The sequence below is a fragment of the Phlebotomus papatasi genome, chromosome 2 (genome assembly GCF_024763615.1).
Source record: "Phlebotomus papatasi isolate M1 chromosome 2, Ppap_2.1, whole genome shotgun sequence".
Lineage (NCBI taxonomy): Eukaryota > Metazoa > Arthropoda > Insecta > Diptera > Psychodidae > Phlebotomus > Phlebotomus papatasi.
In genome coordinates, this window is record NC_077223.1 from 18,593,992 (window position 1) to 18,620,310 (window position 26,319).

Below are 26,319 nucleotides of genomic sequence, written 5' to 3' on the forward strand. Positions count from 1 at the left end.
GTTCGTAAAGGCACAGAAATATCTTCGTAAAATTTTGTAATTTGTTCGTTAAATTTTACGAAAGAAACAAAAATGTACGAACTTGTTTGTAAAAGAACAAAAAATGCTCGTCAAGTGATCATGTTCGTGAAAAAGTACAAATTTTACAAACTTTTTAGAGGATTATACGATTTACAAGCGTTTTGTAGATATTCACAAACGCCCACGAACAGTTTTAAGGCACCGTTCTGTATTACCTCCATTAACTCCCTAATTGTATGTTTCGTTAAAATAAATCGCACCATGGTCGATTTTTTCAATGACTGGAAAATATGTATTTTTAAATTTATTCTCAGATTACATTCATTTAAATGGATTTGAAATTCCGAATTGGTTGCAATCAGTAATTAAATTTATTGAAAAAATAAATTTCTGTATAATATTTCTTTTATTTACATTTATTGATGGTTTTCAAATGATTTGTGAACCTCTATCACCAATAAATAACCGATATTTGATAAACCGTTCTCGAACTCTGTGAATTTCACATAGGGGGAGATGGGGCTACATTATTATACGATTTTATCGCATATTTATAAAGAAAGTTGGGTTTTGATAGATGAAATTTGGATAGACAAAGCAATTGTGGATCTAAATAACATAATTGTAAGGACCAGCATCATTTATAAATAGGCGAAAAGATCATATATCAATGTAGCCCCACAGCTCCAATTAACCCCACCTCCCCTCCCCCGCCTATCGAGACTTTTTCATTTACATCTTTGAATGACATCATTTTTTCAAATTTCGTTCATATTAAATTGTTTTACCAGAAACAAAATTCAGTCGTTTTATTTTATATCAACCTCATAGGGGAAAGCACGCTACTTCCGAACGACTCAAGCTTCGAACAACTCAATATTTGTTTTTAATGGATTTAGCCTATGCCTCATATTATCAGGAAATTTAAGGCATTGAACTATCTATTAAAATGTAATGTAATGAATTAAATTAAATTCAATTAAAACATATTGAAAAAAATTTGTTGTTTGAAGCTTGAGTGATGCGAACGTAGAGCGCTTTCCCCTATGTTCAAATTTTATTAAAAAAAAATTAGTATATTTAAAGTTTGCTGCGTATTTATTAAATAATGTGCTGTGCGTGCCCCCTTTATCTAAGCGACCGACGCGACGTGACGCTCAGGAAACGATCTGGAAAAGGCAAACAGAGCTCCCTGAATTCATTTCTGGTGAAAAGCAGCTGAGATTAAGGATTTAACTTTTTAAGTCTTTCATAGATTTTGGCAGTTTCCAAGGTCATATCTATTACGATAATTAAAATTAACGAAATTAACAAAGATTACACCATATTTAATTTATTTTTGTGCTAGATTCAAGAAAATTATTCGATGATCACTGGCCTTTAATGTTATCCGACTTCCGAATTTACCATGAAAATTTGTCGTATGACATTCTCATATGGTAAAAGAAGTCCTCTTCAGTAGGAGAATTTTATAACAATATGACAATGTCATATAACAAATTTTCGTGTGTACATTCGGAAGCAGAACAACATTACAGGGCTGGTGAGTATTAAATTGGTATTAATAGCAGGTCTATCAAACTCTCTATGATTGAAATGAGTCACATTTAAAAAAAATGGTTTACTGAAGAATTTACCACATAAAAATATTAGAATCAATTTGAAATTTTCCCTTTTTCATACTCATTGTGGCCGTCCCTCGTTTCTGAATACAGCATCTAGGCCCCATTATGCATCTCCTTTTGTCTTTCCACCAAAAATTTTGTGTAGAAAGTTCCTGTCTTCAAAATCCAGAGGAAGAGATTAATCACAATCTCATTAGATTATTCCCTTGCTCTTGTAAGAATTTCTTGGGAACCCAAAAAATTCTTCCATTGATTGGACGGATTGGACTAAATAACGCCACCAGGCTTAAGGTAGGATGCCCCTTGTATTGGCGTTTCAAATGACTGAGTGTCTTACGAGAGTTTTACTAACTTTAGGATTAAATCCCTAATCTCGCAGTCGGTCTAATAAATAACTTTGAAAATAAACTCCTCAATAGAACTTTGCCCAGGCTGCTCCTCAAAGGTTCTGCGTTCAGACTTATGACTGCGCCATATGGCTTACCAGTTCTAATTTCTTATCTGTCGAGATTTTTTGGAAAATATCGTCTAAAGATTGTATTTTAGGGGCATTATGATCCATTATATTCTGAAAACCAATTAAATCGGTTGCTATTATGATTTTTCACGCACTTCCATAAATCTTCTTAAACAATTGGTATAGTAGACTCTCTCAAATTCGGACATTTGGGATCAAAATGTCACCCGAATTAGAGAGAAATTCGTGCGACAAAGTTTTTGAAATGCAACGATTTTTTATTCATCTGCACACACATTATTGAGTTTACATGCTCATATTAATTGTAAATTTTATGAAAAACCCTTAATAATGCAAAAACACATCAGAACTAAGACAAACCATGGCAAGTTTGAGCAGATTTGCTTAATTTGATAATCATAATCAAACTTGAAAAATGTCAACAATTTTTTTTTCAAATTTAACTGCTGCCCGAATTAAAAAGTAGCCCGATCTTAAAAGAGCCGAATTAGCGAGAGTCTACTGTAGTGTCCAACTTTACCTTTACCCTCAGTGTCCAAAATTACAAGCACTTCCCCTATATCTTTTATTATCTTGGATATTAAAGAAATAAAAAAAAATAAATTGATATAGTATAAAAGTATAAAATATTAAAAAGAATCCTCGAAATTATTCAATAAAAATCACCTATTTTAGGGGTATAGTTCTAAATCAGGGGATAGTTTAGGCCCTAAACTATCCCCTGATTTAGAGCAAAATATTTGGTATTCTTGAAAATGTTAATTTTTTCCAATTTTTGGTTTACAACAAGATCTCTTGGAAGAACTTCGTTATGTTCAATGGAATACGGATGGCTATTTTTATAGAAAACGTAAAGAACTTCCAGAAAATGCGAATCCTCAGAGAAAAAAAATTAATTATTCCTCTTTTTTTTGTGCCGAGATGTTAGCCAATGGATGATTTCCCAAGCTGATAATGAAGCGTCTATCCCCTAAAATACACTATTGATAAGACGGTTTTTCCCTCTAAAATTATCATAACCCAACTTTCTTATAAATTGGCGGGCACCATGGCGGCTGTTTGATATGCTACTAACTTCACAACGCTATAATTTGCGGGATTGGCGGGAAAACAACTGCTCGAATCTAAATTTCTAAACAAAAACGGTTTTTTGTGTCTCGAAAAAATGGCCTCACACAGCAAGTGTTCTTCCTCTGGCATTGTCAGGATTTTTTGTGGCTAAATGACAAAAAATTGTTTAATATTTTAATGAAAAATGCCATAGAGATATCAAGAAATAATACAATTTCGAAATTTTTGCGGAAATAATTATATAAGCGGGTATAATCGGATAAGAAAAAAAACCTCTGAAAGTGCTTTTTCTTTCAAAAGATTACCATCCCCAAAAAAGTCTCCGGAAGTGTACAAACTATCTGGGGAAAGATGAATAAAGGTGTCCAGTGGCTCAATGCGTGATGGAATATTTAGAGAGTGAGCAGGATGAGCTCTTTATTCACTGCTTCCGGGTCGTATGGAGTTATCCCCCCGGAAGAGCGGGCGTGGAATTGAGCCCTTTCCCCTGGACAGGGAGAATGATGGGTGAAAGCAGACTGGTAAGAGAATAAAGCGTGAATTGCTGGTTCACTCAATAATAGTGCTATGTTTGTTCGTTTACTTACCAAGAGGTTCTTTTTCTGGAAGCGGAAAAATGGGTATTTTAGCGACTCCGCCCATTCAGTGATAAGGAGTGTCTCTGATTCTCTTTCTCCCTGAAAAACCAGCTACACCATCTGCCACTCTTTTATTCGCAGATGCGCTCAAGAATACTCTCCACCTCTTTTTCCGGCTCAGTGGACGGGATGTGTTGGCTAGAGGGAGACAAAAGAAGTTAGTTTAGCCACATGCGCGCTATTTGTTGATGTGATTCTTGTTGGGAAAAAGGTGGGAATTGACTCAATCTCAGCCCTGATTTGCCTCCATTTCAACTGGATTCACCAGTTACTCTTTAGTATATCCGGAACTCTTGCTCAGTCAACACTGTTGCTGTTCGTACTTCAAACGCGATCCTTCTCTCAAATTTTCACGGTTTTTCCCACGGAAACTCAGTTTTTTTTTATTATTGAAAATCTGCCCAAGAAGTTCACTTCCTACGCTGTGACAAAGTGTGATTGAAATTCTGCCAGAAGATATTCTCACAGAGTGTTGGAGGAAAAATTATGTGACAAAGTTTGCTAAAGAAAAACTATTTTTGACTGAGGAATGCGTGAGATGTGACACAAATTGAGTGACCATTCATAATTTTGTTTAGTGATATTCAGTGTGATTTTTTCTTTGTGAGAAATATTGTGGACTGAGATAGAGGAGAGTCAGGCAGATGGAAAATTCAGCCTATGGATCGGCACATTTGCCATCACCGGCTCTCGTAGTATTTTCCCAGGCTGCTGGTGGTCTGGGAGAAGCTCTGAGGATTCAACGTCCGTTTCATTCTCAAGTAGGTTTGCAATTACTTGCGGTTTATGTTTCTAGAGATCATTGCACGGGTATCAAATTGGATTAGGGGTTTTTAACTTTATTCACAAAGGTCCTTGAAACGGTACCACTAAACTTTAGTAAGAGTCCGAAGGAAAAGATACACATTATTAAACCATTTTGAAACTGAATCTCACCAAGGCACACTTTTCTTATGAAAGGATCGAGATTTAAGCATGTGGTTAAACCTCATGCATGAATAAACCGTCTTTCCCTTCTGTAGGGTCCAAATAGACTCAGGCTGATCCTCGAGAATATTTAGCCTGTAGAATTTGGTAGTAAAGATTTATCTTAATCTATCATACACTGACTGAGGGCTTAAAATCACCGATTAGATTAGAGGTACTTTGCATAAAGTTCCTTTACCTAATCCTTTGCTGCCAAATTTTACAGGCTAAATACTTTCGAGGATCTGCCTGAGTCTATTTGGGCCCTTACTAAACTCAACTAAACTAAACTAAAGTAAGACTTACTAATTTTTCAATTTAATGTTAAATTACTTAAATTATTGTAGGGCAAAATCTGGACCCTGATAGGGGAAAGTATGGGGTAACCTTGAAATAGGACTTTTCCCTCCTATTTTAACCCTCTAACGGTGCTTTCTTTAATATGCGAAAAAAAAGTTCTAAAACAATGTTTTCTAGGATAATTATGATCCAATAAAGTCGAAAAAACCATCCATTCTTCATTATCTCTTTTAGTTTAGGCGCTAGGTGAGAAAATATAAAATTTTTTTGAAACTCTTTGCTTTTAAAATTCACATTTTTAGTTTTTTCAAATTTTTTAAATAAAATATACAAAGTAGAATGACATATCTTCAAGTAAAAAATAAATTTATTTTAATCAGATTTTAAATCGGTATTTTTATGGAAATTGGAAATGAGTTTTTTTGCACAAATATTTGCAATATTGCACTATTACTAATATATGCAATATTTGTGACAGCTGTCACACAAAACTGGGAATAGCAACAAAACGAAGAGTTAAAATGAGTTCAAACTTTCAAGAGATGTTCATAAGACTATTACAGAGGACGCTGTATAGCACTTTTAAATAAATTAAACCTTTATTGTCGCTGTAAATGTGATTTTTGTGAAAACCGCCTGGAGGCGGTTTTACCCGTTAGAGGGTTAAATCATCTACTTTGTTTATCATGATCTATACCAGACTAAAAAACAAACTACCGGAGGAACATTCAGCATTAAAATACTTGAATAAAATGCTATAGCATTTCTAAAACATCTTAAAGCATTGATTTTAATTTGATGTGGCAGATAGGCTGCAAATTCCTTAGTAGGGTTAATCTAGTTTTGGTCTTGTGCCCTAAAATCAAATCACAAAAAAGTTGCACAATACATCCTAATCTAATTAGGCATTTAATTTTGTGTTCTACTCTTCAACAATCATATATTCCATTGGTGCATATAATTAAGTTATTTATTTACAGTAAAGCCCCGCTATAGGCCATATTTGGTTCCAGATTTGACACTTGAGTCGCACTATACACACGGCTTTTCGTTATCCGGCACTTCGTTATCCGGGTGACAGCTGCCAAACACTGGCGGTTGATGTATTCAAAATTATTTTTACTAATCATGAAGTTTCTCCAGTGTGAATTAAAGTATTATTATCATTGTATTGAAGTTTTTAATGGATAATTGTGATAAAAAATGAAACATAAGCACACCATGAAGAAAATTCTCTTGTTCTTTGTCAGACAGAAAATAAATTCACACTGCACAAAATATAAAACCGTTGATCATTCAAAAAACCTCAATGTCATTTTGTCCCCCAGTCAGCCGGATAACGAAGAGCCGTGTGTAGTCCATGTCATTTTTTAAAATTATCAACGACTTTTAGTATTGAAATTTGCTCTACGGCTTCCACTTTCTTTGGGATTGTGGTATACTTGTCCTCGCTCTCTTCATTATGGATCACAATTATCACAACTACTCCAATAAAGTTTGCCAAAAATATTAAAATAATTATGACAACATTGCATGTCGTGTACTAAAAACTATAACCTAAATTAAAATCAGAGCGATGGCCTATAGCGGGGCCCTAATGTATTTATTTATTTATTTTTATTATGTTCTGGAAATTATTTAGAACGATATTTTATCCTTATATATATCGTATTTCCAGTATTTTACTGGCTCTTTTAGCATTTGATTATTTTGAGATATAAGTCCTCAAACATCAAATATACACCACATAAGGGTTTGCAAAATCTAAAATTATGAAAAATCTTCACTACAAACTTATGAAACTTATTGATTTTAAAAGTGCACTGAATTATCTGCCTAATTCTGTAATAAACGAAAAATCGAAAGATCCTCAAAATGCCATTAAAATAGTGGAAGTGCGATATGTAGTTCAATAATCTCTATTCCCGTATTCTAAAAAATCAAGCCTCTTGCCTATTTTTCGATCGTTTTTTTAAGTACTTTTAAATAACGAATAACTTTGAAACAATTATTATCAAGTTTATTATAAATTATTAATTTTATTAATATAAAATTTTGGTTTTACGATGTTTTACAATTTTCTTGTAGGGGAAAGCGCCAAGGTTTCAACGGTCCCAAGCTTTATAATGACTAAATTTTTCCTATGTTTTTCAATAAATATGACTCATCACCCCCATATTTTAAAAACTAGGGGACAATGTGCTGTTGTTAAAATATATTGCGGAGTCACATTTATTTAAAAACATAGGAAAAAATAGTCATTGTAAAGCTTGGGACTTGGGACCGTGCAAAACATGGGCACTTTCCCCTTGTTGTAATAAACCGCTATAAATATTCCCAAATCCGGGATTTCAAACCCATTTCAATGAATCCAAATATACTCAAAAATCGGTTGAGAAATACGCTATTTAGAACTGTTTAACTTTTGACATTAAGAAATCGGTAAAAGGAATCATTCAAGGGTATCAACAATCTGTATTTGGCAATCATGTGAGAGGCTGTATTATGGTGTCTGAAAATTTAATTCTAGGTTAAGTGATAACTATTAAGTATTTACTCAATATTAGACCTAAATTGAGGTTCTTACAATGTTTTTGCAAGTATTAGCAGCACACCATAATTTTCTCAGGTGAGCTTATCAATGTAGATCTTATCGCTCCTTGGAAATTACAAGGGGCCAACTCAATCTGAGCCATTTTTCAGGAGACAGCATGAAAGATTCAACATCGAAACATACATATTTTTACCTTTCAATATATGTTTTTTTTTTATGAGTTAGCTCTTTGTCATTCTAAATGATGCGCAAATTTTCATAAAATTAGAATGACACGGGATCAACTTGCTTGAGTTAGTCCCTTTTTTTTTACAAAAAATTGTGCGATAAATCTATTTTGTGCCCCTAAACAAAACCGCGAAAGCAATGATAAAGAGTAAAATTTTGAAAAACTTTTCTAATAAAGAAATTTATTGACTTATATCATCTGAAATTTTATTAAATTTTCTGTCTGAGTGCATTAAAACCCCAAAATCGCCAAAAAGTGAGTTGGCCCCTTGTAATTTCCAAGGAGCGTTATGAAAACATCAGCAAGATTTTGTGTTTATTGTGGCTCTGGGGGCAGTATTATACAAAATTATATAAGCAGTCATTTATGTAATATTCTTGTAAATTGTACGTCCTAGTAGAACTCATTAATATACGAAATGACATTGTGTTATCGAAGAAATATTTGCCTAGACAACATCTAAATAAGTAAAAAAGATCATCATTATACTGGTCATATAATAATTTAGCGCCGAAATGATGGTTCTAAATTCTCAAAAATAATTCTTAATTTCTTTTCACTTTTACTTAATTCTATAAAACAGAAGGCGTAATAATTCATGTATCACAGTGACTCTTTATTTTGAAACATTCCTTGCGGAGTCTTCTAAATTATTTTTTTACATTATATCTTCTTTTATTTTTTTCACTGTTCATTTATCTTCCGAAAACTCTTCAACATATTTTAAACAGGGAATTTAAGGTGGAATACATGGGATTATTTTTAAACATTTTCTAAAAATAATCATTTCAATGGAAATTTTAAAGTAGCGAATTTAATGAAAAATACATTTATGACTGGTTTTACAAGGAATAGTGCTAAACAAAATAATAATTCTTTTTCTTTGCTTTTATAGTCACTTACTATTAGATATTTTCTGAAGGTTCTAAGGGTTGTAATAATGAGTCTGTATATTTTGAATGTTTCCAAATCTAATAAATTCCTTTGAAACGTCTCCTTTGATAAGAATGAATTGAGTATTGTCATGTTATTTTTAATTTTAAAGTATTTTATGATTTATTTTATATTTTAAGATTCTTTTCTTCCTAATTTATAGGGTAAAATACTTAAGTAATCTTATTTAAATTTGTAGACATAGATCCTTTTCTATAACTGTTTCGAATTTTAAATAAATATTTTACAATTTTAAAGCCTAGATATCCCGGCAATTTTACACTAAAATATCCGATCGAATTAAATATGTCTAATAATTTAAATACATTTAAAAAAAATCTTAGCAAAATCCATGAAAGGATTAAAGTTCAGTCACTAATTTTAAAAATGTTGGGTTAAGAATTAGTATGATTCTTTTTTCGTCTAAAAATACTTTAAAAGATTTTTTTACATAAATAATCTTGACTAATTTACAACCAGGAATTACGCTAAAAACCAAAATTTTACTAGTCTTAAAATTATACAGAAAAATTGTTCTAATTCATTCACATAAAAGTAATTTGATAGTCCATTTTTACTGCTAAATTAAAGAACAATGACTTTCAATTTAGCTCCCCGATGCTAAGGATCTGCATCACTTTGCCCTGGGGAGTTATGGGGCGCATCTGTTGCACGGATTTCCGCCGCACTTCCTGCATCCACTGAATCCTGCCGTAAGCACAGCAGGTGGGGCCAATGGTAGTCCCTTTGGTGGCGGTGGCGCCTTCGTAAAACCCTTTCCCTCCAACTTACCCCTGCCATCAGCTTTTGCGCCCCCAAAGTGCGTTGGACTGTCCGGATTGGAGCAGGTGGGCATTGCAATCTTCTTCAATTGATTTTTATTTCGTTTCTGTGACTTCTTTTTTTTTTTTGTTTTGGTGTGGTCAGAATATGATGTTCTCGAGCGGCGGGGAATCTTTTCGGACAGATTCCTCGAGTCCAGCGTGTACGTCGCTGTCGCCGCCTGTTAAAGAGGAATCTCTCGAGGGGCATACAAGTGAAGATGGTGATCGGGATAGGATTTGTTCGCCAGAGAGGAGTCCAGAGACACCAGGATTTCGACGTGAGTACTATTTTTTTGAATGGTTTTGTACACAGTTTACTGGAAAACTACTACGATAGCCATTGCTAAATTTTCAAGAAGGATTTAACCTGAAATATTCAGAAGAGAAAATTTATTTTAATATGTAAAGAGTCTTTCTTTTATCAATTGCGAAATACAGTCAACAATTTTTTTAGAGGGAAAAAGGTTATCTTAAAATGTAAGGTTAAGTTAGACCTAACCTTTAAAATCAAAGTATATTTTGAAGAGAATATGTCTTTGAAATATCGCTTTTTAAAATTTGTTTGTGAAATGTTGCAATTTCAGTGATTAATAAAACAACTTCGGGTTAAGCTATATCATAACCTTCAAACGTCTGTTCAAACTGAATTGAACAAACTTCGAAATTCTACGAATATGAGGAACTATGTTTCCAAATTTGGCAATAAGTGAGCCAAATATATAGAAATATAATTTAAAACAAATAATTGCATTTTTTATAATCTTCTTTTTTATAAAAGGTATTAAATTATAACCTGACATTTTAATCTGAGAGTAGAATTAGAAAATGTAGAGCATTATTCTACCAGAAATTTAAGCCGGCTAGCTACATAATGACATACCTAAAATTTTCATTCTAGCTGAAAGTTTTATTATTTGAGTATTTTTTATAGTAAAGAGGGGTTATTATCGCAATTGCGGTTATGTTGGACCTAACCTAAAATAATTCCGAAATAGTGTTTCACCTAAAAAAAATTGTTTCTCACTTTAGGAACTCGAAAAATAAAGAAAACTGTTTTATTTACATTTATAATGATCTTAAACCTTCGAAGAATAATTTGAAGTGATACGTCATATCACAAAGTTTAAGTAGCTTTTATAATTGTCATAAAATCCTTTAAGATTGAATTTGTGGGCATCCTTTTAGAGAATTTTTCTAATTTGTGAGGTTAGGTATAATATAATTTTAAGTGTCAAAAAAGCCATTTAAAATGGCAAAAAATTGCAATAATTTTAAATTTTCCGAAACATTTCAAAGATATTTAGAGGTTAATTAACTTATGTTGCTTTAACCTAAAATATTTAAGTAGGACATATTTTGGATAGTAAAACCTCTTAATGTTTAAATGTCTGAATTTTTATTCTAGTTGTATTTTTATATTTAAATCGTCGTATGACGGGCAAATCAAGTTGTTTTCGAAGTGTATTTGTCTGAAAAATCACAGTCTTGTCAACGTTTTAACTCATAACCAAGTGATGAATAAGTGGCTTTCAGAGTTAGCCGTCAGCGTCTATCGGGAAAATTAGCCAAACTGGAGTTGAAAATTGACAGATCGGCACAATTTAGCGAGAAATCGACAGATCGGCATGTTTCTTAGCAAAAATCGGAGGATTGGCGCGATTTTAGCGATGACTCGGCAGATTTAAATGTGAGTTTCACTCTTATGAAGTATAGGGGAGACTGGGGCACATGTAAACATTTTTGATAGATGCGAATTTTAGGTGATTTTCCAAGCACAAAGTGATTTTTTGGAAAATCTTTCTCAGCTCATGTTTTACCCTTGAGTATAGGCAATGCATCGAGGGTAATGCGGATGTTGGAAAACAATTGAGTTTTTCATAAAAATAAAATTTGTGTCACTGTGCATTTCTCTCTTTTCACAAAATTACCTGGGGTAGAAGTAAACACTTTCTGGGGAGGATGTAAACACCCTTTTTTCCTCCCTTAAAATTAACTTTGCACCACTTTCAATTATTTTAGTTACATAAGAGATATATAAAGACTATATTTTTCAAAAAATCACTACACTTTTTACAAAGATTAATTAAAATAGCAAAAAAACTAAAAGCATGCAAATCAAAGACATTTTTAAATGGATTTTCCCCATATTTTGACACCATGTGACTTCTTATTGAACACACCCAACGAAAAATTTCCCACCATGAGATGCAGCTGTCAAACGAATGAAATGAAGAAATTGACTGTTTACATCTACCCCAAATGCTGTTTTCTGACCAATTATTAATCCTTTTAAAATAATGAGAATCTCAATTTCTCTACACTGAGAGAAATCTGAGAAAGTTAAAATAACATTCCGGAAATGTTTATTTTACCCTGCAGTATTGATCCGAAATCGGTGTAAATATTATGCTTTTAGGTGTATTAGGGGTTAAAGTTACCCTTTTTCATGTTAATTTTACCCTTAAAAGGTGTAAAATTAACATTAAAAAATGTTGATATATTTTTACACCTACAAAGTGTTAAAGTTATGAGAAAAAAAGTTAATCGCACCCCCGTTTTTTTCTCAGTGTAGTAAATGCATTAATATAATTCTAAAAGATGTAGGAAAGAACTGATTGATATTACTACAATTCGATTATATTACACAGTTTTGAATTTCCAGGTGGAAATCCAAATTGACAAAATAATCGAAATATCAACATTTTCGGGAAAAATGATTTTTATTTTTAAAGTATATTAGGATTTTATTGACCAATTCATCTGTGGACATACATTCCCATGGTATCTATGAATGCTTATGGGTTTTATCCTCTGGAGTCTTAAAATGGATGAAAAAATCACAGTGTTTACAACTACCCCTGTTTATTACTACCCCAGTTCCCTCTAGCGTTCGTTTAAACTGTGTGGTTCGTTTAAATTTGTGTCGCGGAATTTCTGCTAAATTACGAAATTTTTGCGGATCGGTACAATTTATACTAAAGATCGGCACATTTACACTCGAGTGAACCGTTAGCGGCGTAGTTATCTATCTCTTGCTCATAACCTTAAATATTAAATCAGCATTATATTGGTCTGAGTAGAGGGAGGTTACATTGGAATTCTTTAAGTGAAACCACTTTGTAATCTATCCTATAAAATGATCTTCTGTGGATGTTATTGAATCAGAATTAACGCTTGATATTTAGGTTATGTTCAACATAACCTCACATGCATAAATAAACCTTAACTAAAAGTTTATCTTTAATGAATGTTGAAATATTTTTACAGTATGATGCCTATCGTCGTAATTTTGTTTTTAACTGTGTACAAAAGTTTATTTACTTTCCCTGTTGGGTTCTCCTTTGTTTCTCTCAGTGTTATTCTTTCATGGTATTTATCTTATCTCGCGGTAGAAAAATAAGAAAAAAATATATAAAACTTAAAAGGTTGCAGTGTTGATAGAATAAGCGAACCGCCTCCTCTTATTTCTGTCTCTTTCTGGAAATTCTGAGGGTGGGGAATGATCAAAAAGAATCGTCTCTATTTTATTGGTGAAGCGTGCTAAGAACTACTCAAATGTATTTAGCACCTTCTGAAAATCGGTCTTCATCTTAAGAGAGAGAAGATCAACCTTTGGGCGTTTGTTTGGGGGCTACTTTTATGTTGTTGTTTTTTTTTTTGGTCTATCTAAAAAGGAGATGAGATTAAAGGATGAAAGAATGTGAAAATTAGTAAATCAACAAATAATCTTTCAAACCATTTCCACTTTTTTTGTCCATTTTTCTTATCTCTTAGAATGTCTTTTAGAGACTTTCTGTGAGATTTTCATGGTGATATTGTTGGATGAAAAATGGCCGATTTGGTAGACACAATACCTTTTTTTATTTGTTACTTCTTTTAAGTTAATTTTATTAACACTCAATCAGCGACAATGATGAAGAGGAGTATGAGAGAGTTTCTCTTTGTTATATCCACAAACTCCCAAGAAGTTGGAAGTCTAGACTCCTTTTACCATCTTTAAGAGCTACAAAAAAAAACGGTGAAAGAGATACACCATTGGTAAAATATTTATTTAAATTATTACACAGAAGACATTTTCATTTCTGTGTTTCTTTATTTTCTTTCAAATTCATGTTGTGAGTATTTTTGAACAAACCACGACCTTTTAAGGCGTACCAGGGACAAGTTTCACTTGTTCCGTTTGAAGCATTTTGAGTTTTGGAATATATATCGTGGTCAGAATATTATATGTAGCATTACAAGATTGTTGTGCTAAAACCATTTCAAGAATCTTCATCTCTCATCCACTCAATTATAAAATGAAAATATGCCACAAGTATGTGATGATAATTGCTGATTTTTATTCACCAATGTTAATTGCACAAATGTAATTTTTCAACGCTTCTCGAATTCTCCAAGAGTTCTTTTTTTTGTTTTTAAATACACGTATATTTTGTTCACTTTTCCATTTAAGAGAAACACTCTTTTTTCGTTTATGATCCCTCTTGTCATTGGGAGTCTTGGAAAAAAAAGGAGTGGATTTGAGATAAAAAATAAACTTATCCGCATAATATTTTCAAGTCTAACCAAAAAATCCAAAAAGCTTTTCCATTTAATTTTTATGATTTCCAATGATTGTTTTATGATATTAAATTATTATCAATAGGTGAGTCATTAAAGGCTCTCAGCATTTAAATTTCATATTTTAAAACTCACAAGACTATAAAATGTGTTTCTGGTTTTTTTGGGGGACGTTTTTGATTGAATTTCACGGATTAACTATTTGATTTGATCGCCTTAAGAGGTAAACTATTATAACCCTCTTTCAGATTTTTATGATACTTCAAAATAGACTTGGTCTGCGTGGAAATTATCTCAATTTCTCAATTATGCTAATGTTCAATTAAAACCAGAGTCTGTGGGGCAATATCTTTTGCTATTGATTCAAATGATTTCAGGGAAAACAAGAGTGAATTCATAATGGTCTACTTTTCAAGTCAAATATTGCCCCATTTGGTAATTAATTTATGTGTTGGTGTTGCTTGTAAATTGATTTGAGGGTGGTGGTAGGTGATTTGAAAAATGGGGGATTTAATTCCAGGGGTTTCTCAATTGCAAAGAGAGGTACATTGAGAGGCGGAAGTGTTTTAGTAATAAAGAGTTCACTTTCAACATTAAAGTTTATTTGGTTTATTGGAAGTCTCAGTAAAAGATAATTTTAAAATTTATCTAAGGACTAAAAAGTTAAATAAAATTGCAAAAAACGTCATGAAACATTTATTTCGAAAAGAAATGAAGATAAAACAATTTTAGATTCGATTTGTGTCTAATGCCCAACGCACAATAGTTTTTGTTTATAAACATGTTTTCAAAATTTCCTTTGAGAGTGAGAGAGATGACTTGATCTAGATCTCACTCACTCTAATTGCAATATTAAAAACATATCTACAAAACGATATTTATGGTGTGCTGGGCATAACGCACAATAACTTTTGATTTGTAAATATGTTTTTGAGATTGCAGTGAGAGTAAATAAAATCTAGATCTAATCATCTCTCTCAGGCTCATAGACAGTTTCAATAGCATGGTTACAAAACAAAAATTATTCTTCGTTGAGCATAATATAGCTGACTCAGTAGCTGTTGTTTTGTGAATACGTTTGCAAAACTCCCTATGAGAGTGAGGGAGATGAGTAGAATTCGCTTTCATTCATTTTCATTGACATTGCAAACACATAGAGTTCTCCGATTTTTGGCTTTCCGATATTGAGCTGACAGCTGTCAAACACACAGAGAAAGTCAAAAAATCCCCTGTCAAATTTTTTTGTGTCATTTTCGGTTCCAATTTGCCAAATATCAGATAGCTCAGTGTATTTCTTTTGCATTGCAATGATTAACATGATTAACTTTTATTTTGTATATATATTTTGACATTTGAATGATATTTTTTGAATTTGTTCAACGTCTCGATAATATAATACAAGTTTTTTTGTAGAAATAGAATAAAAGTTTTAAAGAGGCTTAAAAAGACATAATTAGAGAATTCTATGCTATTATACTTCATTTATTAAACAAAAACATCACAGGATAATTCATTTTCATTGCTGAAAACACATGCATACATAACCTCAAAATTATTTTAAATGCAACCGTCGACAAGTCGTCCAAATTACGCCAATCCGGATTAGAGAGCGGGCACTGTAGTACCATACAGTTGTCCCACTCACTCTCTTGGACAGTTTCAAAAACAACTACCGAATTAACGCATAACTACAGGGGTCTCTCGACATTTCATTTTTCCATACGTTTTTGCATAGAAGCACTGAAGACTATTGGCAAGTTTTTTCCTAAAGAGAATTGACTTATCAGTCTGATATAATTCGAAATCGTGTATTAAAAGCTATTTGAAAATACATATTTCATAATGTTCGCCGAAATAATACAAGAACCACGAGCAAATTTGTTTAAGTCGCGGTGCAATATCTGCAAACTTTCTACAAGGAAAAGTGAAAAGTAGCTTCACTTTTTATTAGGCTTGATGGGCCCTTGTACAACTACGTATACGACATAGTTCTCACTTCTCAAATATTTACATTTTTTTAAATAATATAAACGCAAAATTGATTCTCCCGAAGCCCTACAATGTCTGCAATATTATTTAAATTGCAAAAAAATGTTTTGTAATATTTTTTGTAAATGCTTTTGAATTCCTTCTGAGAACTTACGAAATGCTCGGGAAACGTGTAGGGGAGATTGCGGCAGAATAAGCCAGCAAATTAAATTTTTCATTCCGTATAATTTGAAAGAAAAACTGAGGTGAAATGATAACTTTTGCTCTCGCTAGTATCGATTCGACACTATCGAATCTCTAGTATCGTTAGATAGAAATGATGGGATGAAATGAGTGTCGGCTCTTCCCGCATTATCGCCTCGTTATTGTGACACTTTGGGACAGTGCAACATTACTTCACTAGGTTATAACATCCCACTGTCTTATACCACGCGTGGCTAACTCTGCCCCGGTCGCCCCTAACCCACTAAAAATCGTAAAAGTTTGTATTTTTTTTTTAGAAAAATTGTTCATAAAATGATCACTTGATGAACATTTTAGCTGATATTCTTTATAACCTCAGTTTTGTGCTTTTAAAAACATTGGTTTGTAAATGTTCGTAAAATTTTGTTATTTGGTGATAAAGTTTAGCTAGACAAACCAAAATTTACGCCCAAATGTTCGTAACAAAAATGCTCGTAAAGCGATCACGTTACGAACAGTTTGTGAAGAAATACAGACTTTTAACGAACTTCTTAGTCGCTTATACGGTTTAGGAGTACTACGTAAAGTTCTTATAGGGAATTCAAGCATTTACAAACAGTTTTATGAAACATTTTATCTGTAATATCAATTTTGAGTTTAAAAAAATAAAAATTTTAGATCTTTTGGGAAATTCTATGAATTTTTACTATGAGAATACCTACTACAAAGTCTCGATAGAGTAATATTTTAATTAATTTTTCATATTACTTAGTTAGTGTTCTTCTTGATTCTCAAATTTAATTTTAAAAGATCTATTTCGAAATTCATTTATGACTCTTGTGGAAACTATTCTTAAATGTACTTTGAAAAGAAAATATGTACGATTTTCCAATCGTAATGGCATGGTTGTACAAAAATAAAAAATACACTCTTAAAAGTTGTGGATTCACCAAGAAAATTGTTAACTGGAGGTTCAGTAATCAATCCCAATTCACTTTTCATTGGCCCTTTCGATAAAATGTATTTCGTTGTCTCAACTGATAAACCCGCGTAATACCATCTCCTGTGCTACTGGTCGCACTCCTCACTTTCCATCCATTCCATTGCCAATTTCGCGGGGTGGAAAATGAGCGAAAATTCCTGAAAATTGGGAGCATTCATTGCCCAATGTTTTCCCAACCTCACGGTTAGTTAAGTCGCACATTTTTGGTGTGTTTGTGTGCATCTGGGTGAGAAATTTAATTGTCACCACATTTTTTTTGCAAACCAATTGAAAAGCCTCAGGAGCAAAAAAAAAAGTCAGCATACGCTGGTCTATCATTCTTTCAAGAGGAGTTTACCATTAAATTCGTCATGTGTTGGAATAAAGCGCCTTTAAATTAAACTGTGAGATGGGTTTATTGTTTGACGGATATTGTTTCACGGATATTTTGCCAAAATACATCTATCCACTTTTTGAATCCAGAGGGAATGTATGGGATAGTCTCTTGAGAAGATGCCTGACAATAAATTGGATGGCAATAAAAATCCATGAAATTCATGTTGTCATATTTTCACGAAGCATAGTCAAATTGAAAACAATCAATAAGAAATATTTATTCTTTTCTGTGCTCATCCCTTTTTTTCCCTTGCCACAGAATTTCCTCCACTTCACGCACAAATTCTCTTGTTCCGTGACAAATGACAATGTTCCACATTCAATTTTTGGGTGAAATGTGCGTTTTGGCAAAAGTATAGGGGATTGAGAGGCAATTATTTAGATCAACTTTTTTTTCGCAACTTTGAAGTATGTTGTAGTGGTGTATTCAGCACACTTGTGAGAAGTGTCGCTGTCGCTAATGAGTTTCTATGTGAGTAAAGTCATATGAGCTTTGTATTTTGTCGTTACGAAAACGGTTTTTGTTGAAATAAACGCTAAGAGTGATTTTTTGGATAAGAAAATTGATTTTTGAATATTTTTTCCTGCCTAAGAAGTAGAACCAGGGGATTCTGTTATTCGGGAATTTCTCGTATGAGTACAACGAGAAATGCACATTATTTTAAAGAGGTTCATACGATTTTCCTTAGTAAATTTAGTGTATTTCTCGATTTTTATACTCACGTGAGAAACTTCCGAATAGCAGAATATGCCCCCAGTAGTTTTTTTTAATACACTGAGAGAGAGAAATCCGAAAAAGTTAAAATAACATTCCGGAAATGTTAATTTTACCCTTCAATATTGATCCAAAATCGGTGTAAATATTACCCTTTTTAGGTATATTAGGGGTTAAAGTTGCCCTTTTTCATGTTAATTTTACCCTCGAAAAGGTGTAAATTTAACATTAAAAATGTTGATATATTTTTACACCTAAAAAGTGTTAAAGTTTGAGAAAAAAAGTTAATCGCACCCTCTTTTTTTCTCAGTGTAGTTTTTTGCTCCCAGTAGTTTTCACTGTCCTAATGCTATTCCTTTATTTTAAAATATCATTGCTTTTTTCTGGGAGGTAAAAGATTTCATTTATATCTTTTTTGGATAAATTCTATTTGATAAGTACCAAAAGATTTAAGATGACAAGCAATTAATGTTTCTAATTCCCACATATTTCATGTTTTCACTTTTTGACGTTTTATTTTAGAACAAACATGTGCTAAATGTCTTATTCATATAGTCCCATCCTGTGTGAAGATTCGGCAACGTATGAGAATTCTCATGTGAGAAATTTTATTAAAGACCTTTTCAATTCAGATAATTTCAGAAATCGCATATATTCGAAATTCATGAGAAGACAAAAGTCATATGACTTTTTACACAGACTCATCAGTGATAATTTTTTCAAGTAGTCACAGTCCATCCTCTGATGTTAATATGTTTTATTTATTCGTCATCACGTAGCATTATTTATAGATATTCATAAATTGTTTTGAGGGGGTATATTTTCTGATGTCACCCATCTGCCTCACCTTCCCCTGCAGAATTTCAGAGTAGAATTTTCTTGTCACACTCCAAAATTTTACCACCCTTTTTGTGACCATTGAGTACACTATCGGGTGAAAATTGGCAATAACCACTCGATGAGAGGGTGAGTGATCAATTGTGGACGATTGGAGGGTTTTTCTGGGGGCTTTTGGTTGTCCTTTTTGGAGTATGAGGGATGTTTTTGACTGTGACCCAGAGGGTGTTGTGTGTGATTTGTAAACTGAACAAACCAGAACAAATTGGCTCTATTTTTCTGGTTTTTCTATGTCAAAAGTGTTTTTGTAGGCTGAAGAGTGTGTCTCATCAATTTGGGATATTAATGTTCTCTCTGGTTGCAATCATTTTTCTTTCTGACCAGTTTTTGTATTAGTCTCTGTGGAAGGATCGTTTTTAATCAATTTCAGAGTTACTTTGTAAGATTCAGTCAAGAAAATAATATTTAAGACAATATACGTTTTATATTGCCAAAGGAAAATTCGCCAACAACAGTTAGGGGGAAGTGGGGCACCTTTGAAATAGGGATTTTTCACCTATTTTTAAATAAAACGATACCTTATCGTGATATAATTTAGTTGCACAAACAGACTAAGAAGCTAAATTACGTTAAGATATGGCTCAATTAAATTTAAAAATAGGAGAAAAATTCCAATTTTAAAGGTGCCCCACTTCCCCCTATAAGTGTCGAGCACTATTCGATTTTTTCTTGGCTTTTTTGGATATGCATTACCAGGATCTGGAAACTTTATATTTTACATTTCGTATTTTACATATTCGTATTGCGGAAACTTCGTATTCTAGATTCGTATTTTTTTATTCGTATTAGATATTCGTATTTTACAATTCGTCTTTCACATATTTTCTACAAAAATTGAACATTTCGTCTGCCATACACCGTAGCAGCATATATCCAATTTCATTCGGTTAACATATAATCTTAAAGCATTCACGAATTATTAAAGTTTCGATAAAGTAACAATTTTAGGGTTCTTACAGATTTATAATAAATCAGTAGGGGAGACTGGGGCAAAAAGTCACAAAAAGGATATTTTATTTATTTACAAGCTACCCGAGCATCCCAGAAATTTCTAATTATCGCAGTTTTATAGAAAATTTACCGCTCTACAACTTTGTGAAAGTCATTTTCCTCTATTTTGTAAGGAAATACATTTATTGAGCTGTTTTCTAAAAGGTAATTTTGTGACCACTCTCAAAAATGCTGGGGAAAATAATTTCATGCATGGGATATTATTTGCTTTATAACGGGATTCCGTAAATTAAAAAAAAATACCTAGAGGACATAGTTTTACAGGAAATTTAATCATCTATACCTTTGTATAACAGCGTTTTCTGTATCTGAACAAGAAAAGCTATTTTTAAGCTAATTTTAGAAAAAAACACACAAAAGACTGCGAAACGTTTGACCAATGCAAACAACAAACGGCGAGACATGGTAATAACGTTTCTTTTCGCCGTAAGACATCAGAAATTGCTTTGGTTTTTCTTATTTTTTGCTCCATACGTTTTGTTACTTTTTACCCCAAGTGGTCATTTTTACTAAAAGGAATTTCTGGAGATAAGAATCTTTGTAAAATTCTTTATAAATTTTTGTTATTTACTTTATAATCTTTGTAAAATTTAAATATTTTTTTAATTTTCTAAAATCCTTGTTCGAATTCTAAGAAACTTACGACATTGAAGAAGGTCAACGGAGGCTATCTTTGGAAAAAAATTTAAGTTGCTACCATTTTTATCTTTGATGATATTGAATTTTGAAATTTTCGATTTGTGACTTTTTGCCCCAGTCTCTCCTACCCATTAATAGCTTTTTTGGTGAAAACTCGTAACCTGTGAAGTGCACATTTGTTTTTTAATTACCTGATCAAATCGGAAAAATCTCTTAATTAATCCATTATTACAAGACTTAACCGTTTTAGACTTCTTGAGAATTTCAAGACTTTTAGAAAAAATAAAATTTATTTTAAATTGCATGAAACCGCTTAGAAATTTTTAAGAAAATTTCTAAGCGAAATTTTCAAATTTTTAAATTTAAATTTTTTCTAAATCTAAATTTAAATAATCTAATTTTTTTAAATATAGAAATTTTTAAATTTTTAATTTTTTTTCGGTTTAAAAAATTATTTTTCATCATATTTTCTAAAAGATATTTTAAGTTTGATTTGAGTTAGTAAGCGATATTAAACACTATTTAAATATTAAATACTTTTTAATACGTATTTGTTTTGTCTTTCAAAGACAAGAACGTGTATTCTTTGACTTATATTTAGTACTTCACTGTGCTAATTCTCTTCCTTTATTTTAAAATATCGTTGCTTTTTCTCTGGGTTGTAGAAAATTTTATTTATATTTTTTATGGATAATTTAGATTTGGAAAGTATCAAAAGATTCAAGATGACAAGCAATTATTGTTTTTAATTCCCACATATTTCATGTTTTTATGTTTTTGACATTTTATTTTAGCACAAACATGTGCTAAATGTTTAATTCAATCTTCTTGAACAACATCTTACATTAAAAGCATTAGAATAAGGTATCAGTCACTTCACAATTAATCTTTTCTTGATTTTTTATACGACTTGTACTATATTTGTACTAATAAAGGAACTGCAACATATTTCCTAATAATATGTAATAGTGATTTTAGTACGAATGTGACATCAAGTGCAAAAATAGATATTGAACTTATTGTTTTTTTCAAAAATCTTAAGTATGCTGTTAATAATTGGGTTATTCGATTAGTACATGTATGTACTAAAACTTTATTTGCAAATGTAAAATATTTTTCTAAAGAAATGATTTCTATATCAATAATTTCTCTGAACTTCAGTTCTTGTATTCCAGAAAATTATTACAAAATTAGACTTCTACTTTGTCAATATCAGTTTGAAACTACCGAATTTAATGCCAGTATCGATTTGATTGCTGAAATCTGAGATGATTTTTATCTGATCATCTCATTCTCCTGAACCTTTATCCCTCTTCCATCATCCATCCCTCTGACATTGTTGTCTCCGCGTGGCATTTTCTCTGTTCCCGTGGTGTGTCAAAACTCTTGGACATGGTGGAGAGTGTGTCGTTTACAATGAATTGGCGATTTATGACGCTGTTTGCAATATTTTTTTTCTCTACTGGATTCCTCCAGCTCCCGGGCTTTTTGATTCCAAATTTTATATCCAATTCTGCACCCATTGCAAATTGCCCGAGTGACAAAATGTATTCAGTTTCATATTTTTATTGCTTGGAGGACTTGCTGTTTCTTCTCCTTCCGTCGCTATTTCTGGCTCTCCATATAAAATGGATCTTTTTTGAGTTCTCTCGGCATCGAAAGTGGTATGCTTTTGAGAATTTATGAATTGATTCACCGGGAGACAATCGTTTGAGAGGAAGAGATGTGCTTGACGAATTGAATGTGTGTTTGAGAAACAATAAAATGTTCCTCAGTCCCCTAGTTTTGAGGGACTTTTAATCCCATGAAGTCCAGAGATAAGAGGGAGGCACAAATTGATGTGTATGACTGTGTAAATTCGACAATAACACCTATAATGTGTGTCTGATAAAATTTATTGATTTCTCCTAACCCTGGGCAGTTAACATTCCAAAATATTTCAACTCTCTGTGGTGAATGAAGGGGCGACAATATCTTTCAAAATGAATGGAACTGCATGGAACAGTTATACATATATAGGTATGGTTACTAATTTTCCGCATTAATTATATTTTGCAAACACTAAGCTCTCTCTAAATCTCTTAGGAGAGTGCCTTTTGTGCACAATTGTATCACTTTCATCGTCTCACCGATGAGATTAATTTCACAAACTGCACTGAATAAAGTTATTCTCTTGGTTTAATCCTTCAATGGTCTTTGGGTATGAGTCTAGGAAAATTATTTATTATCTTTATGGAGTCTAGTGAATTTTGAGATAGAATCTTACTGAAAGAGAGGAAGGAGAGAGATAATAATAATTATACTTAAATTAAAATGTAAAGCGTTCTTAAACCATTTAACAAATAGTGCTAAGGCAAAAAGGGGATTTTCGTGATTTTTATTCAATTTGGCAGAAATTTTCGATTACATAGTTTGAGAATTAGAAATTGGGAACAGTTACCAGTTTCACTCGTGGAAGAAGAAACCCAAGAAGTAAAATAGCTGCCTTATAGAACCAAGTATTAGACAAGTTTTTTAATCCACTTTTAAAAGACTTAAAGTGAAAATTTTCTGTGGAAATTCCTATAGCGGCTCTTAAGAACTGTAAGAGTGCGCTACTTGACTTATAGTAATCTCAATGATGGAAGCAAGAGCGTTATAAGTAAATAAATAGGTTTTTGATTCTATAGTGCATTGCTTAGGGAATTCTACAAGACTATTGTAAGAAAAAATTGCAGCTTGGGAAGTGACCTTACATTAAAAAAAAAGGATTGTCAGTACCTATCAATGAATTCTCAGAAATTTGATTATTTTCATTACATTACGTTGTGAAAATTTAGTGAAAATTACTTTTAGTACGATTCGAGCTGTTCAACGTTTTAAACCAGGAATCTTTGCATCGTAGATCCAGGACAATACACTTCCACTTACACTGACTAACTCAACCCGCATTTGAATTGCACTTTCTAAAATATCTGAAAAACTTGTTTCAAATTGAGAAAAAACATCCTTTTCAAGAGAAATTCCATTAACTGACTAATATATCAAAGTACATATTAAGCACTTAATAAGGTATTAGATAAGGGAAAAATCCTAATTAATTTAGTGACTAATTTTAAGATGTTGTGGAACATTCAACTATTAAAAGAATAATGAAAATGAGACAAGCATTATTTCTTTATGTTAAATAGCGAAAATAAAATGGCATGTTTCAGCCTTAATACTAAGTGCTTTGTTATGGTCTTTATAAAAGTCCTTAATTAAGTAGTTTGTATTAGGGACATTTTAGTACTTAACGACTATTCTTTAAGCACTTTTTAAGTAGTTACCATAACTGTTATAAAACATTTTTTTTAATTCCTCATACGTTCTTTCCTCAGTTTTTAATTAGTCATATATTTCGAGAAAGAAATTTAAAAGAATTTGGGATATTTTTAGGCAAAATTACATTTTCAGTTTTTAAGCTTCTGGAACTTTAGGGCCTGTAGTTAAACTTACCAAATCAAAATAGACTTTGTAGATTTCACTGATTTTCACTTGTTTTAAATTGATCATTAAATGGATTAAATGAGTGAAATTTTTTGTCAATAAACACACGGGTTTTAAAGATTTGTTTTTATGACATTGTAAGAGGTATTGTTCGATATTTTTCTGTTCAATGGCTAACATGTGTCTAGCGCTTTCTCTTTCAATTTACATCTTTTGCCATCAGGACTACTTTCTCCCCAAAAAAATGTCTTAATTATGGGCTTAATAAGTACTTATTAAGGAATTACATATTTTATGCACTTGGCCAAAGTTCTTATTTAAGAGTATGGACAACATCTCTAATTAAAGCATTGTGGTAGTAACAGTTTTTTTTGTGTTAGCCGGACAATTTAAATTTTTTGGATAAGTTTAGTGTAATCCAATTTTTACCTCTAAACGTGTATTAACGGGCATAATTTCTTAGATTTTTTGAAGTGGCCAAAAAGTGGTGCTAAAGTGGCGAGAAGTGGTGAATCTATTTAAAACCTTAGCAATAATACGAGGGTGTCTTTTCCATCCATTTATTGATTGATGCAGATAATTGCTTGGTGGTCAAATGTGTGACATCGAGAAATTTTTGGGGTTAAAAGGGTTGAAATAGTCACCCTCTTGCAATGGAGAGATTCACATAAATGGGAAACTAGTCGCTCTTCACCTTTGATGCTCTATCTATTCTGCTTCCAGAATTGAAATTAATCTGTTGACATGTATTCCAATTTCTCAAATTTCCCACATCACTTAACACCGAAATGTTGGCATAAGAAGTGTTGAATTGTACTGAAGATAATCCCATTCTACTCAATTTTCACCGTTTCTCCTTTGATGATGCCCCTGGTGGGCCTTCTTCTTCTCAACATATTTTGTTAGCTTCTGGTAAGCCCGGTGTGTCACTTTCTTGATTATTTGGTGGTAAGTGGAGTGACTTTTGGCTGTTTGTTCGTCTTTCTTTGATTCCCCTTCAGAGTGATGCGGTGAAAATATCCCACAATTGAGTGCACTCCTCGACAATGCCAATGATTGACAAATTACATGGGGTCGTTTTCATGTTATTTAATGCCCTGCAACCAAATGCACCGTGTGGCTGAATTGGGTTCGTGGCGTTTAAACTATTCTATGTTGGATTATATTTGGGAGTCAGTAGCAGGCTCTTGATGCATCTTTTCACCCATTTCTGATGATCATCCTCACTTTTGACGACACTCTTCGCATGTTAAATGGCAGAGGGAACATGGGCCAGAAAGGTATCATTTGTGGTGGTAATGTGTGCATTTTGCAATCGATTTTGTCACACATTTTGAGTGGCAGGAAAGATGAGGAAGTTAGGGAGATATATTGATAATAATTCGTCGACTATAGCTTTACAAATTGAATTTATCCTTGAAAATTTCTAAACCACTTCTTTTGAAGTAATCGTAAATAGAAAATAGTTAAATAACTGGTTCGAAGGACCAAAATTTAATAAAAAAAAAATACGTATTAGAAGTAACAGTAGCAATTATTTAGTAATAATTCCTCTTTTCGAACTTAAGTCAAATTTATTCGAAGATCGGCCGGAAGTTAAAAGGAGAAGTTCATATATCCGCTGTGCGAACACTCATAGAACTTTCCTAACCGATATTTCGATCACATTTGCAACTTGAAGAATTCCTATTACCTATTAGTGTTTTTTAGTAGGATGAATATTTATCAGAGAATAGTATCATTTTTTCAGATGATACCCAAAAAATTAAACAAAGATGAAGAAAATTAAGAGTTATAAGAATGAAAACAAATGTTTCCGACTGTTAAACTGAAGTTCAAG

The 26,319-nt window shown here is 32.3% G+C and overlaps 1 protein-coding gene across 7 annotated transcripts in view; it reads left to right on the plus strand.

Annotated features, from left to right (window-relative positions):
• The first annotated feature begins 4,110 nt into the window (after positions 1–4,110).
• The window catches only part of LOC129802926 (protein Teyrha-meyrha), a 124,332-nt gene continuing 102,123 nt past the window's right edge, over positions 4,111–26,319 (plus strand). For 6 of the 7 annotated variants that reach the window (XM_055849157.1, XM_055849161.1, XM_055849158.1 and 3 more), the window contains exons 1-3: positions 4,128–4,594; positions 9,427–9,663; positions 9,743–9,917. In XM_055849157.1, coding sequence (XP_055705132.1) covers positions 4,478–4,594; positions 9,427–9,663; positions 9,743–9,917 — 529 coding nt within the window. In that variant the 5' untranslated portion in view covers positions 4,128–4,477. Of the gene's footprint in view, positions 4,595–9,426; positions 9,664–9,742; positions 9,918–26,319 lie in introns of all 7 variants that reach the window. The other variant, XM_055849159.1, reaches the window with a different exon arrangement.